At 32.9% G+C, this 18,532-nt stretch overlaps 1 protein-coding gene across 2 annotated transcripts in view; it reads right to left on the minus strand.

Moving 5' to 3' along the window:
• Positions 1-18,532, minus strand: part of ELP4 (elongator acetyltransferase complex subunit 4) — a 247,936-nt gene that overhangs the window by 184,633 nt on the left and 44,771 nt on the right. For both annotated transcript variants that reach the window (XM_030864809.2, XM_060303384.1), the window contains exon 4: positions 2,223-2,351. In XM_030864809.2, the coding sequence (XP_030720669.1) occupies positions 2,223-2,351 (129 nt within the window). The remainder of the gene's footprint in view (positions 1-2,222; positions 2,352-18,532) is intronic.

The raw sequence follows: 18,532 nt of genomic DNA on the forward strand, positions 1-18,532 counted from the left end.
CACAAATAAATGGAAAGGTATTCCATGTTCATGGGTTGGGAGAATTAATATGGTTAAAATGTTAATACTACCAAAAGCCATTTATAGATTCAGTACAATCCCTATCAAGATTCTAATGTCATTTTTTACAGAGGTAGAAAAAAAACACTAGTAAAATTTATATGAAGCCACAAAAGACCCCAAAAAGCCAAAGAAATTTTGAGAGAGAAGAACAAGGCAGGAGGCATCATACTTCCTGAGTTCAAGCTATACTATAAAGCTATATTAATCAAAACAGTATGATACTGACATAAAAACAGACAAACAGACCAATGGAACAGACTTGAAAACCCAAAAATAAACCCAAGTATATATGGTCAACTAATGTTTGACAAGGTAGTCAAGAATAGTCAACAGAGAAAAGGCATTCTCTTCAATAAATGGTGCTGGGATAATTAGATATTCACATGTAAAAGAATGAAACTGGACCCCTATCTTACTCTACTCACAAAAATTAACTTGAAACGCATTGAAGACTTAAATGTAAGACCTGAAACCATGAAACTCCTAGAAGAAAACGCAGGAATAAAGCTCCTTGACATGGGTCTTGGTAATAAGTTTTTGGATATGACACCCGAGGCATATGCAACAAAATAAAAAATAAACAAGTATGTCTATATCAAATTAAAAAGCTTCTGTACAGCCAAAGAAACCATCAATAAAGTGAAAAGATAACCTATGGAATGGGAAAAATTTTTTGCAAAACATGTATCTGATAAGGGGTTAATATCCAAAATACATTTAAAAACTCATATAACTCAATAGTAAAAAAACCCACTAACCTAATTTAAAAATGGACAACGGACCTGAATAAACATTTTTCCAAAGACAAAATTAAAAAGGCCAACAGGTACATGAAAATACACTCAACAACACTAGTCATTAGGGAAATGCAAATTAAAACCACAATGTTAAGTTGTTAAAATAATCACCTCACACCTGTTAGAACAGCCATCATGGAAAAGATAAGAGACAACAAATGCTGGCCTGGATGTGGAGAAAAGAGAACCCTTGTGCAATGTTGGTGGAATTGTAAATTGGTGCAGTGATTATGGAAAGTAGTATGGAGGATCCTCAAAAAATTAAAAATAGAACTACCATATGATCTAGCAACTCCACTTCTGGGAATATATTCAAAGGAAATGAAAACACTAACTCAAAAAGGTATCTGCAACCCTATGTTCATAGCAGCTTTATTTACAAAGTGTCAATTGATGGATAAATGAATAAAGAAGTTGTGAGATATATACAGTGGAATATTGTTTAGTCATAAAAAATAAGGAAATCTTGCCATTTGCAACAAGGATGGAACTTAGTGGCACTATGCTAAGTGAAATAAGGCAGACAAAGAAAGACAAATAATGTATGATCTCACTTACATGTGTAATCTAAAAACAAAACAAAATAAAACAGAAATTAACTAACAGAAAAAACAGATTAGACGTTGGGTACCAGAGGCAGAGGGTAGTGGGAGGGAGAATTGGAGGAAGGTGGTTAAAAGTTACAAACTTCCAGTTATAAGGTAAGTAAGTACTAGGGATATAATGTACATGATGATAACTATAGCTAAGACTGTTGAATAATATATAGGAAAGTTAAGAGAGTAAATCCTAGCATTCTCATCACAAGGGGAAATATTTCTTTTTCTTCTGCTTTTCTTTTCATTTTCTCTATACGAGATGATGGATGTTAACTGAACCTACTCTAGCAGTCATTTCACAATATATGTAAATCAAACCACCATGCTGTATACCTTAAGCTTATACAGTGACATACGTCAATTATTTCAGAATAAAACTGGGAAAAAGTCATCTTGATAAGATACTTTACAAATGAAATAACTAATTATTTAAATAAACAAATACAGGGCTTCCCTGGTGGCGCAGTGGTTGAGAGTCTGCCTGCTGATGCAGGGGACACGGGTTCATGCCCCAGTTCGGGAAGATCCCACATACCGCAGAGCGGCTGGGCCCATGAGCCATGGCTGCTGAGCCTGCGCGTCCAGAGCCTGTGCTCCGCAACAGGAGAGGCCACAACAGTGAGAGGCCCGCGTATCGCAAAAAATAAATAAATAAACAAATATACATTGTATTACATTTAAAGAATAACAAGTATACCACAAGAGATCCTGAAAAATGAAAACAAATATATTTGCAAATTTTAGAAATAATTTATTGACTTGCCTCCATCTTGGGTAATAACTGGTAACGCCAAGCTATTTTCATCTTAATGTTAGATTCTGTTTTATGATTACATATGTCTTCATCACATTCTTTTTTACAATTCTCATCAAGTAATGGTGCAGGAAGTTCCTAAGAAAACAGAATGACATATTACTGAGCAACTGTGGTAAAAAAAAAAAGTGAAAATTTTCTTAAATCATAATATTAGCAATACTAGAACTTTCCAATGTATTAAAAATTGACACCTTCAAATTGATTCAAGCATAAAATCATGACAATATAGATATTTCTAAAGCAGAGAAAGAGGGTTTACATAATATTAAATGTGAAGTTTAAATTTTTACCAGTGAACTAGAATTTAAAGAAAATACTCAAATTTTTATACTAGCAAAAATCAAATGCTATTGCAAGAGGCTATGATCATTAGAAAAATTTATACACTTCAAGCAAAGTCTAGAATTAGCACTTATGTATTACATGTAATTATTGTTATGTTTGCCACAAGGTAAAAATAAAGCATGTGCGTAATCTGTTTACTGGTTTGTAATTCTAGAATTCAAAAAACTCGTTCACCGAAATAATGGGTGAAGTAACAACTAAGAATAAAGACATTTATTTTGCCCATATCACACATTAGTTTTGCACCTGCAAGCCTATGATCTTCTTTTAAAAATGAAAATAGAATTTAAAATCTCTGATTAAATGAAGAGACATTGAATTCCAATTTTTCTTTTCTTTCTTGGAAGCTGACCTACTACTGAGTGACCTACTGAGTGGCTACAAGAAAACATATAGAAACATGGTTTTGTGAAGAGGTACTATAGAAATAATCCAAAGAAAAAGGTACACATGTTTTTTGCAGTAGGAAAGCACTAGCAATAATTTTCTTTTTTATTAGCTAGAATCATAAAGATAATGTGGGGCATTTGGATAGTAAACATAATCTTGTGCCACGTCATAAACTAGTCCAAGTTGTGACTTTTACTTTTCAGGATCAAATTTACTTATGCTTAGAATCATGTCAACTAATCACCTAGAAATACAGTAACCATCATATACCTTAGTCTCCTCCTAAAAGATCTCAAAGTGGATTCACTCTATAATATATGCCACTATTAGAAACTAGTTGTATCATTAAAACTCTGAATACATCATTCCTAGCAAAGCATTAATCTCTTACAAAATATAAAGTAACTTATTTTTCCAATGGAAACAAATATTTGTGAGGCATATAGTTCAACCCAACACAGCAGTTATGAATTTGAATTCTGCAACCAGACTGTTTAGATTCAAATCTTGACTTTACATTAGAGTTGTGTCTGTGGTTATGCTGACCACTAGTAGCACCTCTATATGCCTCCACTGATTAACGGAAAAAATGTAGATAATAGTGTTTACTTCATTGGTTTGTTGTAAGTAATAAATGAATTAAAAATGTAAATGCAGAGAATGGTACCTGCCACATGTTAAGCATTCAATAAAAGTTCGATTATGAGAATTCAGTCAAATAATTGTCTTAACTATTACTCAGAGCTGCACATTTTTTATTGCCAATATTAGGCAATGTTTAGTATAAATATTTGTGTTAACTTTTTTGCAATCTCAGGAACACTTACTGATAGTTTTAACAAAGGTCATCCAAAACTGAACAACAAAAACATTAAAAAATTTTTTTGCAAAAGAGATGGAATGTATATTTTTAAAATGTATACCACACTTTCTTTCATTGATTAAACTATATCAATTTTGAATAGAAATGTTCTAACATTAAGGTGTATAGTATTAAAGAACTAGACCTAAAATATTAGAGACCTCATTAACATGGCTAACATATGTAAACAAAAAACAGGTAAGCATTTCCTTATATATCTTATTAAATATGTCATCTACTCCTAGGGCGGACATTTCACTATTTTAAAAACTGTTACAAGTAAGGTGAAAATTATAATGATTCTAATTTTAGTATTGATAAAACAGATGCTTATTTCCTAAAGCTAAGGATGAAAATGTTCAAAATATGTATAGAAAGTACACTCTAGTAACATCCATCTAAAGGATATATATATAAGGTTTATAAGATTATATATATAAAGGTTTTCATATATATAAATAATAAATATATATATATATGTATATAGATATGTATTTTTAATTGAGATAAAATTCACATAAAACAAAATTCATCATTTTAAGCATTTTAAAGTGTACAGTTCAGTGATTTTTAGTATATTCAGAGTTATGCAAACATTACCACTTTCTACTTTCAGAACATTTTCATCACTCCCAAAAGAAACCGCATACTCATTAAGCAGTCACTCCCCATTCCCCCTTCTCCTAGTCCCTGGCAATCATTAATCTACTTTCTGTCCCTATGGTTTAGTTTATTCTGGACATTTCATATAAACAGAATTATATAACACATGGCCTTTTGTGTCTGCTTTCTTTCACTTAGCATGGTGTTTTCAAGGTTCATCTATGTTGTAGCATGTATGAATACTTCATTCTGTTTTATGACTGAATAATATTCCATTGTATGGATATGTCACATTTGTTTATCCATTCATCAACTGGTAGACATTTGGATTGTTCCCACTTTTTGGCTATTAAGACTAAAGTGGCTATGAATATTCATGCATGAGTTTTTCTGTGAACATATATTTCCAATTCTCTTGGGTACATACCTAGGAGAAGAACTGCTGGGTCACAGGGGAGCTCTGTTCAACTTTTTGAGGAACTACAAAAATGTTTTCCACAGTGGCTGCACCATTTCATATTCCTACCAACGATGTTTGCAGGTTCCAATTTTTTCACATCCTCTCTAACACTTTTTCTTTCTTTTTTTTAAAATAGCTATCCTAGTGGGTATGAAGTGGTATCTCATTGTGGTTTTGATCTGCATTTCACTAATGACTAATGATGTTGAGTATGTTTTCATGTGCTAGTCTTGGTCATTTGTATATCTTCCTTGGAAATATGTCTATATGTCCTTTGCCCATATTTTAATTGGGTTGTTTATGTTGATGAGTTGTGATAGTTCTTTATTTATTCTGGGTATTAGACCCTTATCATGTACATGATTTACAGATATTTTCTCACATTCTGTGATTAAACTTTTTTACTTTCTCAGCAGTGTCTTTTTTTTTTTTAACATTTTTATTGGAGTATAATTGCTTTACAATGGTATGTTAGTTTCTGCTTTATAACAAAGTGAATCAGTTATACATACACATATATCCCCATATCTCTTCCCTTTTGCGTCTCCCTCCCTCCCACCCTCCCTATCCCACCCTTCTAGCTGGTCACAAAGCACGGAGCTGATCTCCCTGTGCTATGCAACTGCTTCCCACTAGCTATCTATTTTACATTTGGTAGTGTATATATGTCCATATACACACTACCACTCTCTCACTTTGTCCCAGCTTACACTTCCCCCTCCCTGTGTCCTCAAGTCCATTCGCTAGTAGGTCTGTGTCTTTATTCCCATCTTGCCCCTAGGTTCTTCATGACTATTTATTTTTAAGATTCCATATATATGTGTTATCAGCAGTGTTTTCTGATGTAAAAACTTTAATTTTGATGAAGCCCAATTTACTGTTTTTTTTTCTTTTGTTGCTTGTACTTTTGGTGTTATATTTAAGAAACTGTTGCCTAATCCAAGATCAAAGAAAACAAAGTTCAAAGAAAACCTTTGTTTTCTTCTAAGAGTTTTAGATTTAGCACTTCTAGACAGAAAAATAGAAAATACAGCAGAGGAAAATATCAAAGAAAGAACCTAAGAGAAATTTCCAGAAGTGAAAATTATGACATTTTAGATTTAAAATCCTATGGAGTACTCAAACTGTGAATGAAAATAGACCTACATCAAAGCACATAATTCTGACATTTTAGAACAAGAGGGGCAAAAGAAAATATCTGAAAAGCTTCCAGCGGTTGGGTGGGGACAGGTCAGGAATATGAATGGCATCAAACTTTGCAAACGCAACACTGGACTTTACAGAGGGAAGTTATTTCTAGCCTAGTGTTCTATAGTCAACCAAACTAATGTAAAATTTTCAGACGTACAAAATTAAAAAAAAACCAACTTTATCATCTCACACTTACCCTCTACTTCCATTCATTCTCAAAGGCAACTGTTAGGATGAAGAAGGGAAGCACCAGAATAACAGCTATGTAGACAGCCTACAGAGCAAGCAATCCATCTGGAAGAAGATGGAGAAGTCTAGGGAGATGATGCTTAAACACATTAAGGGGGAGTTTTAGGGCTTTAGTGGAAAGTTTGGAGATGAACTAATAATTGATACAGTTGAAAAAAATGAGGCAATGATTAACTTCAGAAAAAATAATTGGTGTACCAGAAAAGGGGATACACATATAATATAGAATGTTAAATACTGTAATGAATAAATTGACACAACGTAAACAATGAATAACTGACTTGACCAGGGAAGACAACTTAAATATACTAAAAGGAGAAACAGAGACATAAAGAGAATGTGTGGTATTAAATGAGAACTAAATCTTCATATTTTATCTATAAATAGACACAAAAACTTAAAAAACAAAAAGCAATACAGAAATAATAAGGCAAATAAGTGCCATAAGAAAGAGCTGATGGTGGTCTATGCACACCCCACCAACCCCAAACTCATTTTTATATCAATATTAAAAGGAACACCTCCCACCAATGTTAGGTATTTCAAAAAAATTTATTTTGCAGTATTGAGTGAGTTATGGAGTCTCAAAGGGCCGATTACGGGTACTATCTTTCTTCTAAGGAAAAACAGCTTAAATATTTGTTATTCCATGAAGTAGTGTGTTTGTATTAAAACCATCAGATTAGAAGAGTGATTGGTGCTTGAGACAAAGAAAGCTCTTTTGGGAATATCCATATATGATGATGACTATCCAATCCAAGAGACCCTCTCTGAAGTGAAGTTGCAACATTAAAGGAAAGAAATGAAATAGAGGAAATAGCAGTCTACCCCACTCCCCCCATCTCTCCTCTTCCATTTAATTAACTACAGATGTTTCTTCCTTGCAAACTGAATGTCTATATTGCATTCACTACAAAATTCAACACAATAAAAAGCATGTGACTTTGTATCATTGCTAGCATTGCCAGCATTATTCCTAGTGTTTTAGAAGTCTCAACTTAAAAAAAAATCTATATAAAAATTCTTCATATGTCTTTATTTAGATAAAAAAGCCTTCTCAGGGGCTTCCCTGGTGGCTCAGTGGTTGAGAGTCCGCCTGCCGATGCAGGGGACACGGGTTCATGCCCCAGTCCGGGAAGATCCCACATGCCGCGGAGCGGCCGCTGAGCCTGTGCGTCTGGAGCCTGTGCTCCGCAACGGGAGAGGCCACAGCAGTGGGAGGCCTGCATACCGCAAAAAAAAAAAAAAAAAAAAAAAAAAAAAGCCTTCTCAAATTTCAGTGATTCCACTGTGAGATGCTTAAGGGTAGGGACTATGTCTTAGTCTCTTTTCATCATTAACATCTGCTATGGACTGAATGTTTATGTCCTTGCAAATTCTTATGTTGAAACTCTAACCCTTTAATATTATAGTATTTGGAGATAAAGCCTTTAGGGAATTAAGGTTAAATGAGGTAATAAGGATGGGGCCATGATCCAATAGGATTAGTGTCTTTATAAGAAGAGACACTAGAGATCAAGCACTCTCTCTCTCCCCACACACGCAAAAAGGAGCAGTCATGTGAGCACACAGTGAAAAGGTGGACAGCTACAAGTCAGAAAAAGAGCTATCACTAGAAACTGAATCAGCATGCACCTTAATCTTGGACTACCGACCCTCAAGAACTGTGAAAAAATAAATTTCTGTGGTTTAAGCCACCCAGTGTCTGATATTTTGTTATGGTAGCCCAAGGTGATGGGGATTTTGGTATTGAAAAGTGGTATGCTGCTGTATCAAATACGTAAAAATAGAAATGTGGCTTTGGAACTGGGTAACGGATAGAGGCTGATGAGTTTTGAGGTACATGCTACAATTATGGATGTTAAGTGTGATTCTGTTGAAGTTTCATAAGGAAATGAGGAACATATTATTCAAAACTGGGGAAAGGTGATCCTTGTTATGAAGTGGCAAAAAACTTGGCTGAACTGTGTTCTACTGTTTTGTGGAAGGTACAACTTGTGAGTGATGAAACTGAATATTTAGCTGAGGAGATTTCTAAGCAAATTTCTGAACAGCTTGGTTCCTCCTGAATGCTTATAGTAAAATACAAAAGGAAAGAGATAAAGAAACTGATAAGCAAAAAGGAACCAGAACTTGAAGATTTGAAAAATTTTCAACCTATCAATATTGCAAAAAATAAGAAAGCTTGTTCTTAAAGTACACTAAGGGTTTGGCTGAATAATCATTTGATAAAGAGATCATGAGTACAACTCTTAGGCTTAATCAGCTATCTCACAGAAGCCAGGAACAGAGATGAGATTATACCTGTAGAGAGGTGGCCAGTTTGAACTAAAGGGACTACAGAAGGCAAGATGGTATTAAGGAATTCTTTGACTTTACAGGACAAGATCACAGAGCTATTTGGTTTCAAACATGCACTATCCTTCAAGAAAAGGGACTTCCCTGGCAGTCCAGAGGTTAAGTCTTCGCTTCCCAATGCAGAGGGTGCGGGTTCGATCCCTGGTTGGGGAGCTAAGATCCCACATGCCTCGTGGCCAAAAACAGCAAAACATAAAACAGAAGCAATATTGTAACAAATTCAATAAAGACTTTTAAAATGGTCCACATCAAAAAAACTTAAAAAAAAAGAAAGAAAAGAGAATAAGGACCCCAAAACTGATTCAGAGATCATCAGGGCTGCCACTGCCACCACAGGCAGGCCTGAGGGATAAGGCTGCCCCCACCTCGGTTTAAAAGGGTGCCCCGCCCAGCTGAAGAGGCATGATGTTGCTACCCCAGTGGGCCTAGAAGGCAGAGGATTGAACCAAAGAGACTTATTCTTGGGCCTTAAGATCTAATGAAATTTGCTTTGTTAAATTTTAGACTTGCTTGGGATCCATCATCCATTCCTTCTTTCTGATTTCGCCCTTGGATTTGGAATGTTTCTCCTATGCCTGTCCCACCACTGTATTATGGAAGCACATAACTTGTCTGTTTCACAGGTTCACTATTGGTTTTTGGGTTGGACTAAATGTATTTTGCATGTGAAAAGAACATGTATTTTAGGGGGGACACAACATTCAGTCCATAACAGTGTCTTGGCATACAATAAGCATTCAATAAACGTTTGAGGGTAAAATAAATGATTGCTAACAAATTTCTGTTTCCAATCATTCTGCAATTTCTGGGCCTAGATTTTTAACTGCCTTCTGAATATTCTACCTGAATGTTCGACTGCATGTCAAACTCAAAGTACATAATAAGTCAGGTTATTGTCTTTCATTCTTCTTTTCTCCCCTTTTCTCAGCTCTGCCTCCTCCTTACTTTCTCTACAATTATTTCCTCAGTCACTGAAGACTAGTTAATTCCCTCTCCTGGCTCAGGGCAGCATGCATCCATAGATCTCTCAGTTAACCCTTAAATATCTCAGAAAAAAGATATGATTATACTTTGAACGTTCTTTCATACTATTCTCTTACAAAGTGGACAATGTGTGCATGAGAATTGTTAAAATAAAATTCAAAAAATGGTCACACCAAATATTAAAAAGAAAGCAGGCAACTGGAATTCTTATACACAGCTGGTGAGAATGCAAAATTGCACAGGTACTTTAGAGCAGAGTCTGGAAATTTCTCTAAAAAGTGAACACTTTCAATATGATCCAGCCATTATCTTCTTAGGTATTTGCTAAAGAGAAATAAAAAACATGTCCATACAAAGACATGTATGTGGATGTTCACACAACTTCATTTAATAGTCAAAAGTGGAAACCCAAATGTCCATCAACTGGTAAATGGCTAAAAAAATCAGTTAAAGAAAGAAACTCTACTGATATATGTATAGGAATATGGTTAATCTAAAAAGCATTATGTTAAGTGAAAGAAGCCAGATACAAAATATTATATACTGCATGATTCCACATATGTAAAATTCTACAAAAAGCAAACTATAAAGATGGTAAGCAGATTAGAGGTTACTAGGGGCCAAGAAATAGATTAGCATTAGATATCTCAACAACACTGGATTTTAAAAGACAAGGAAAAAATGTCTTCAAAATACGAGGAAATCTGATATTAAATCTAGAATTCTCCATCCAGGAAAACTGCCTATTAACCATAAGTGCAAAATACTTTTTAAAAGGTATATAGTGTTTCAAAAGCTTACCTACCACAAACTTTTCTGAAAAAATTATTTGAAGATATAATTCAGCAGTATAAAAAAGGAATAAAGAGGTAGAAAGTATAAAAATAAAAAATGGTAACACTTTTTAATACAATGAAGACATATATATTGTTTATCAAGCATAAAATTTTTTTTAATGTATTTTATTTTATATAATTGTTAGATGGCTGTCATAAAAAAGATAAGAGATAACAAGTTTTGGAAAGGATGTGGAGAAAAGGGAATCCTGGTACACTGTTGGTGGAAATGTAAATTGGTGCAGCCACTATGGAAAATGGTATGGAAGTTCCTCAAAAAATTAAATATAGAACTACTATATGATCCAGCAATTTCACTTCTGGGTATATATTTGAAGGAAATGAAATCATTATATCAAAGAGATATCTGTAGCCACATGTCACTGTAGCATTTTTTATAATAGTCAAGACATAGAAACAACTTAAGTATCCATCAACAGATGAAGAAAATGTTTAATATATAGAATAGTATTCAGCCATAAAAAAAATGAAAGGAAATCCTCCCATTTGTGACAACATGATGAACTTGAGGGCATCATGCTAACTGAAATAAGTCAGATGAAGAAAGATAAATGCCATATGAGCTCATTTATATGTGGGATCTAAAAAATCTGACCTCATAAAAATAGAGAATAGATTGGTGGTTGCCAGAAGCAGGGAAATGGGCAATGGTGGTCAAAAGGTACAAACTTCCAGTTATAAGATAAATAATTTCTGTACATGATAAAGGTACAGCAATGGTGACTATAGCTAACAATACTGTATTGTATATTCGAAAGTTGCTGAGAGAGTAGATCTTAAAAGTCCTCATCACAAGAAAAAAATTGTAACTGTGAGGTGATGGATGTTAACTAACTAAACTTATTGTGGTAGTTATTCCACAATATATACATATATCCAAACATTATGCTGTACACCTTAAAATAATATGTTATATGTCAACTACATCTCAATGAAACTGGTGGGAAAAAAGACTTGCTGTGAAGAGAATAAAAAGCAGAACAAGAAAGTTAAGGACTAAACATGAAGAAAAGGAAGGAACTAAAAATGTGACATGATACTGAGGAATGGAAGGAATGTAAGAAATGAAACCCATTTTCCTGTTCTCTTCAAGTGAAAATGAATGATTAGATATACCAAGAAATGACATTTTTGGGAAAAAAATATTCTGGTACTTTTGTCTTCTAATATTCAGAAATTTCTGTAAGAGTTTGCATTCAACATGTTGTTATATTTGTAAGCCCTAAAATTTTTGAAGTATGCCATCACCTACCCTGCTCACGGTGAATCATTGACCCTATCAGAGATGACCACTGTATCTGTAATCTCTACCATTTGTTGCAATGCCTGTATCTAATCAAACAAAAAATTTAATTGATGTTTTGATAAAATGTCTATTTTGAGAGAATGCTAAGAATAAGCTCTTTAATAATCAACTATTATAGCCATCAATCACAGATCAGCATCCTCCCTCATACTTTCGAAAATCACCCCGTCTTGATTTCTAACCCAGTATCCTTGTTTCCTAAGAGGAAGAATATACATCAGAGTTTTTGTTCTTTTCTGCAATGCGGTGCTTACAGTTCACATACATTTGGTAATAAGGATCATAAATAAATAAAAATAAAAAGCAGGCATCATAAGTTCCCCACAGAAGATAGTATGGCAAGTATAAAGTGTCTGTCTCTCTTTTAATCAAATACACCAAGTTAGAAAATTAACAAGAATAAAGAAATTGGCAATACCTTTGGACAAAAACAACTATTTATTTGACTTTTTAAAAAAGCTATATGAAACGAAAGTATTAAAAACTTTCAATACCAAAGTATACTCCAGTATTTTTTAAATTCTTTTCACCAGAAACACTGATCCTTATCCATAAGATGCTGTAGATATATTTCTTCCCTTTTCAACTCATGTCATTCTGTGCTTACTGCTTTATTATTTTGTGGTCTTTGTTTTGGCAGATGCACAAGCAAAATCTGATTCCAACAGTTTGACCCTTCTCACTTTTTATGTTCTCTAGGGCATAATAAAACCCAAGATACAATCCCTCAGCAGTTAATGAAGCTTAACCTCCCACCCTCTTAATTACCAATGCATTACACCAACTATGGGCATCATATTCCTCTCTAAGCTATTTTACAATTCAGCAGAAGTACTACTGAGCTATTATGTAGCAACATAATCCATGCAGCATGAGAAATCCTTCTTAAAAATAAAATCTTTTGATCCTTGCAGGTTTCGGTAACTGTATAATTAATACTACTTAAGCATTAATGCATGTATCGGTAAGTATATTATATTGTATCACTAAGTATATTACTTTGTTGATTTATGGGGGTTTTTGGAGGGAATACTTATTTTCTGAAAGTTGGAAAGAGAAACAAATCCAAAGATATTACTGATTATCATAATTTGAATACAAACACGGTCCAAATATTTAACCTGAATATTGATTTAGTAAAGGTATGTTCTCCACATTATCTTCATTTAACTGTTCAAAAGTATGGGGCGAGGAGTGACTTTAATTGTTAAAAGCATTCAGAAATGTAGACTGCAGGGAGTAAGTTAGAAGGTCCTGGGGTGTAGTTGATGTTACATGTTTTTAAAACTCAGAGATTTTAAGATTAGTAATGAGTGAATTATCTTGTTTCAAACCAAATGCAGTACAGATTAGGGGACATCTTAGTACAATTTCAGATATTTTTTCTTGAATATAAAGATAGAAAAATTACTGCTATTACAAGAAGGATGGTGAAAAACACTTTCACATCAGCATACAAAAAGTATTTTAACTAAACTCTCAAGTTAAGCTACTGACAAAACTGATGCTTGTAATTTGGCAAGCAAATCACATTTCTCCTTAAAATGTAAACCAGAAATGTGCTGAGAAAGCTGGAAAAACCTCTCTTTCAATTTTCTTGACTAAGATAGAGGGAAGGATACATGAAGGAAAGGAAATGGAAGTCTGCACTAGAAGTATTCAGAAATGAAGAGAAAGAGTTGCACTAAGTTTAATAATAATATCTTCAATTAAATGCAAATATAATTTAATTATTTTAAAACATTACATTCTAAACCATCACATTTTTAAGAGCACCAGTCACAGAAGGATCTCAAAGCAATTTTGACGTGTATTAACCTCTGAGTTCTACTGCAATCTAGTAGTGAGAATGGGAAAATGAGGTACAGGCAAATTTACATTCCTTATCTAGGTCCTAGCAATATGCCTGCTAATACCATAAACAGCACTCCTAGTCTTGACCAAAGCAGCCACAGGTTTCAGTACTGTCTATTGATGGCATTGACTTAAAAGGAGTTCCAGGGGAAATGCACTGAGTGTCTTGGCATTCTGATATTAGCTTCTGTAATTATTTTCTCACATATATAAAACAACTCAAAACTGTCAAGCTGTTAAGAACAAGTCTCTATGAGGTCTATATTAATTTTATCAATTTTCCTCAATAGATCAACTTAGATACAGAATTTATGATTTTATAAATCAAAACATAAGAGCTATATTACACATTCCTTCAAAACAGTCTCTTTACTTCAAACTGACTTCTTAAGAAGAAAGCTTAAAATAAAAATACCATGTTTTTACTCATAGAGAGGCAAGAATGGACTGTTGGAAGCTATTAATACTTTTATCCATAAAAATTGGAGTTTTCCTTTCTAGGTTTTTTTACAAAGTAAAGTTCTTATATTCAATGCTGTCAATGTTTAATCTGGCTCTGACTGCACAACCAATAAAATTCATACTCAGAGAGACAATACAAGTTAAAGTGAAGAGAGCTACTAACTAGGTAACTACTATTGTTAAAAATGTGAACTTCTGTGTGTGTATATGTATTATGTATGTGTGTGTATACATACACACACGTATATGTGTATATATGTATATTTTTATATATATTATGTTCCTAGTTATAGAAAGAATAGTGAATGGTGAACAATGTCCTTATAATAGGACATATCTTGATTACAAAACATTTTGTGAATTGTTTTAAAAAGTAGACTAAACTTTCCACTTACTCACTGGTATTAACAGGTTTAGTTATTAGTGAGATCATATGTAATAACTCCTTTTAGTAAATGTTTACTGTATAAGGGTGTATATTAACCTGTTTTAAGAAAATATGACATATGAAAATCTAATTAAGCAAACAAGTTATACAATAATAAGTTATAAAAGGATTCTTATGTTGGCAAAGAATTCCTACAAAATTCCTTTAAGTATTAAGTCTCTTTATTGAATATAAACTAATTTCTAAAAACCGATGTAACTAAAACATTTCTAAATATAATTATTTTAAAAGTTGAGAAAGTGACAATAATCTTATAATTATTTACTAAATCTTTACATTGTTGGAAAAGAAGTATTCTAAAGTTTCATGGATATCTATTGTCAAGGAAATCTCAATTAGGAATGAAATCAGGCATTACCTTCATTTAAGGGGTCCTGATCAGTTAAATTCCTAACTCAGGAGCACACAACAAGTGACTGGTTTTATTTGTTTGATGTGATTTTTTTTTTCCAGAATAAACCCAGCTTATGGAAAGTGTCACAAACAAAAATCCTTAGGGTATTGTGGGGTACTAAATGAAACTGGATATCACTTTATTTTTATTAAATTTGAAAACTATTTTCTGTGGTACATTTGGTGTTAGTAGAATAGAACTCATTCTTTTTGTTCATTGACTACTGAGAAGTAGAGGTAACTGGGTAAAAGCATAAAATAGGTTTTCTTTAATTCTATAGCACCCTGTATGTTACAGTCTGTTTTAAGAGATGCAAGGTAAGATCAATATCTCTGATATTGATATGCAAGGTAAGATCAATATCTCTGATCTGAAACTTCATAGTTTCACATCTGTTTTCTACTTCCAATTTAAGTCTTCATTTTAATGCTCTCTACCATGTTTCTGAAATCTAGCACAGACTTTCAGACTCACATGTATGCACACACAAACTGTAGTGAGAATATTTTACAAAAACAATAAGCACGTTTCAAATGCCTCTGATTTTGTTAATACACCATAATGTGAAAAGATGGATGTGAGGAACTAAGGCCCTTTTCTGCAACTGCCTGTCAGTTTCTGATGAACAAAAAAAACTTAAATTAGAAAAGAAACACTGAAAGAATCATCCCAACACTAGCTGGAGAAATAGCCCTATATTTTGGGGGTTTTCAACAGTAGAGTTATCCTTTTGTACATAATAAATCTTCACAGACTGTCTATTTAATTTATGATCCTTGATAGTATACAGCCTTTCTCCTTCCATGGTATCCTTTAATGTTTCATTAAATGGGACAACATGTTCATTTGGGAGGCTGATTTTCTTTTAGTTTGAATGGCTCTGGTTTTCAAATTTTGAAGTCATTTATCCACCCCCAAAAGGATTGAATACTTTCTCTTCTGAATACTTTTTCAGAAAAAGTATTCAAAAGAAAAATAAGCCCTATTTCTAATATTCCCAATGCTGACTTTATGTGGCTTCTTTTCCAAGAATGATAAAACTAATAATAGTTCTAAGATTTAAACATTTCTTTTGCCTATAGCAAATCCATCAAGTATTCACAACCATTCATTTTTTTATGGGTTCAAAATAAAATTTTTAAAGTAAATGTGAGGGCTGGAATAGGTGTTTTAAGATTTAGAAAGCAAAACTCCAGATATTTCATTTTTAATTTGGAGCTCCGGAATAAGGTAGGCAGGCTATCATCCCTATCTTAATATGAAAGGTTAAGTGACTTGTGCAAGGTCCTGTAGCTAGTTAAGCAGCAACACAGAAATTAAAATCTAAGCTCAGATTTGAAGTATATTTCATCTTCTTAAGGATAAGTATCCTATTACACAGTGTGGCATTTTGCTATATAACTTAGGCTACTTTTCTGCATGCAAAATTCCTTTCTTCTGTTGACTGATGTACAAACATCAATGCCAAATGTGTGTTTATTTTAGTGTTAATATCAAAAATTTCTCATTAGGTAGTGACAGAGAGGTGGGTTTATTTTCTTTTATATTTTTTATCTTATCTTTCATTTCCTCGTTGGAAAATAAGGCACATACCATCTTTTAAAAGCTGCCTACAAATGTAGGTCACTGGAAACAGTACTGAGCTTTTGCATGTTTTTTCTTAGTCTTTTTAATTTGCCAAAGAAACTCAAACTGTGGCTGCCAGGGGAGAACTCAGAATTTTAAATAAGCTCTCACAGTAGCTAGGGAGGGAAAAAAAGAGGGAAACCCTAGGGTCAAACAGCAAATTTCTGGCTCAACTAGCACTGAAAAGCTTATAGATAGCCTGATAATTTTCTGAACAAATAAAATGTTGACAAAGAAGTGAAGGGAACATATTCTGATTATAGCTCTGCCTTCAAAGACCTTTTAATATTTGTATTTATATTATGGACAAAAGATACACAGTGATAAAATAGTTTTGATAGGATGTACATTAAATATTATACAGGCTAGAAAAAGTAAAAATTTGTGGGAAAATGTGTAATGTATAAGGTGTTGAGTATGCATAAAGCTTGCAAAGTGGAATATAGAAGGGCCAGAAATAATTTTTAATTATTTATAGCGTGTTATATTACTTTTGTTCTGAATCATAAAACTACAACTTTGGAGATGAACATAATTTAAAAAATGTTCAATGATATATTTGGCCAACCAAGGGATGTTTCTTTAACTTCATTTTTATAGCTGTTTCAATTTTTGTCACTTAAAAAAAACATGGGCTGGATCTGAGACATTTTTGCATTCTGTGTACTCAGAAAGACCAGACTGTACTTACTACAGTGTACTAAGAGCAAACTGACCACTCACTAGATTTCTAATTCTTGTTCCATGATCAGTAAATAACAGATGCATGGCAAACAGACTTAATCTTGACACCAAACTGACAGAAGGAAAAGAAACCTTTTTAACAGTAACTCAAACTTTACATTGTTAGCAAGTAATACCGCTTTATCTAACTCTAAATCAATATCTCTGACCTCAATTAAAACCAAGGAATCAAATAAAGGAAAAGATACAAGATACAGTGAATAAGATCTTAACAAATGAGTTCAATATTTGGGTAAAAGGCTGATATTTTGGGATTTAAAATAATGCTTTCAAATTATTAAGATACACTTTTAACTTTTACTTATGGATTTAAAGTCTGTGAAAAAGAATTCTGAAGATGTTAGACTAAATATTCATACTTCATTATTTTGTTACCAAGTATCTTATTACTATATTAATTTATCAAATATCATATGGTTTATTTTCAATGAACTGAAACTCATTCCAGGACATAGATTATTGTAAAGTAATTCATTTTCAATATGAAAGATTTTCTCAATAGTAAATATGGGAAATTTCACCATAATTGATTTTTAAATTTGAACTATTTATTTACCAATATGTTTGATATTAAAAAATATTATATGCTATAATCCTTTAATAAACATCAAGTAGTTGGGACACCCCTGCTGGCAACCAGGTACCTATCCTGGGGACACACTAAAAAATACAACTTTGAAGCTCCTTAAAAGCATTCTAACCTCCCACTTTGTTTTAACTGTGGTTGATGTTAGTGCATAGTGTATATAACAGGTAACTCAAAAAGTTAATGCAACAAGTCAAGAATTAACCCTTTGCTCTAGATATTAGATATCTCTTCCTGAATGAATATTACCTACCTGGCATGTCATCACTAAAAAATATTCAAATTAAGTTTTTGAAACTGACTTTAGCATATTATGAAACAGCATTTAAATTTACTTCTGAAATTTTACTTTCTTTAATTCTATATGTATTAACACATACCATCATATTGTTAAAAATTATGAAAAGGATATAAATAATAGAGAAATCTTAGCATTTTCAAGTTCTTAAGAAATGTTTGGGTGTGCATGTATGTGCATAATTTTTCATTTCATAAAAAATCAGCTGATCTACTGATAAATGTTTAAATATTTTAACA

Source organism: Globicephala melas, chromosome 8 (assembly GCF_963455315.2).
Source record: "Globicephala melas chromosome 8, mGloMel1.2, whole genome shotgun sequence".
Classification (NCBI taxonomy): domain Eukaryota; kingdom Metazoa; phylum Chordata; class Mammalia; order Artiodactyla; family Delphinidae; genus Globicephala; species Globicephala melas.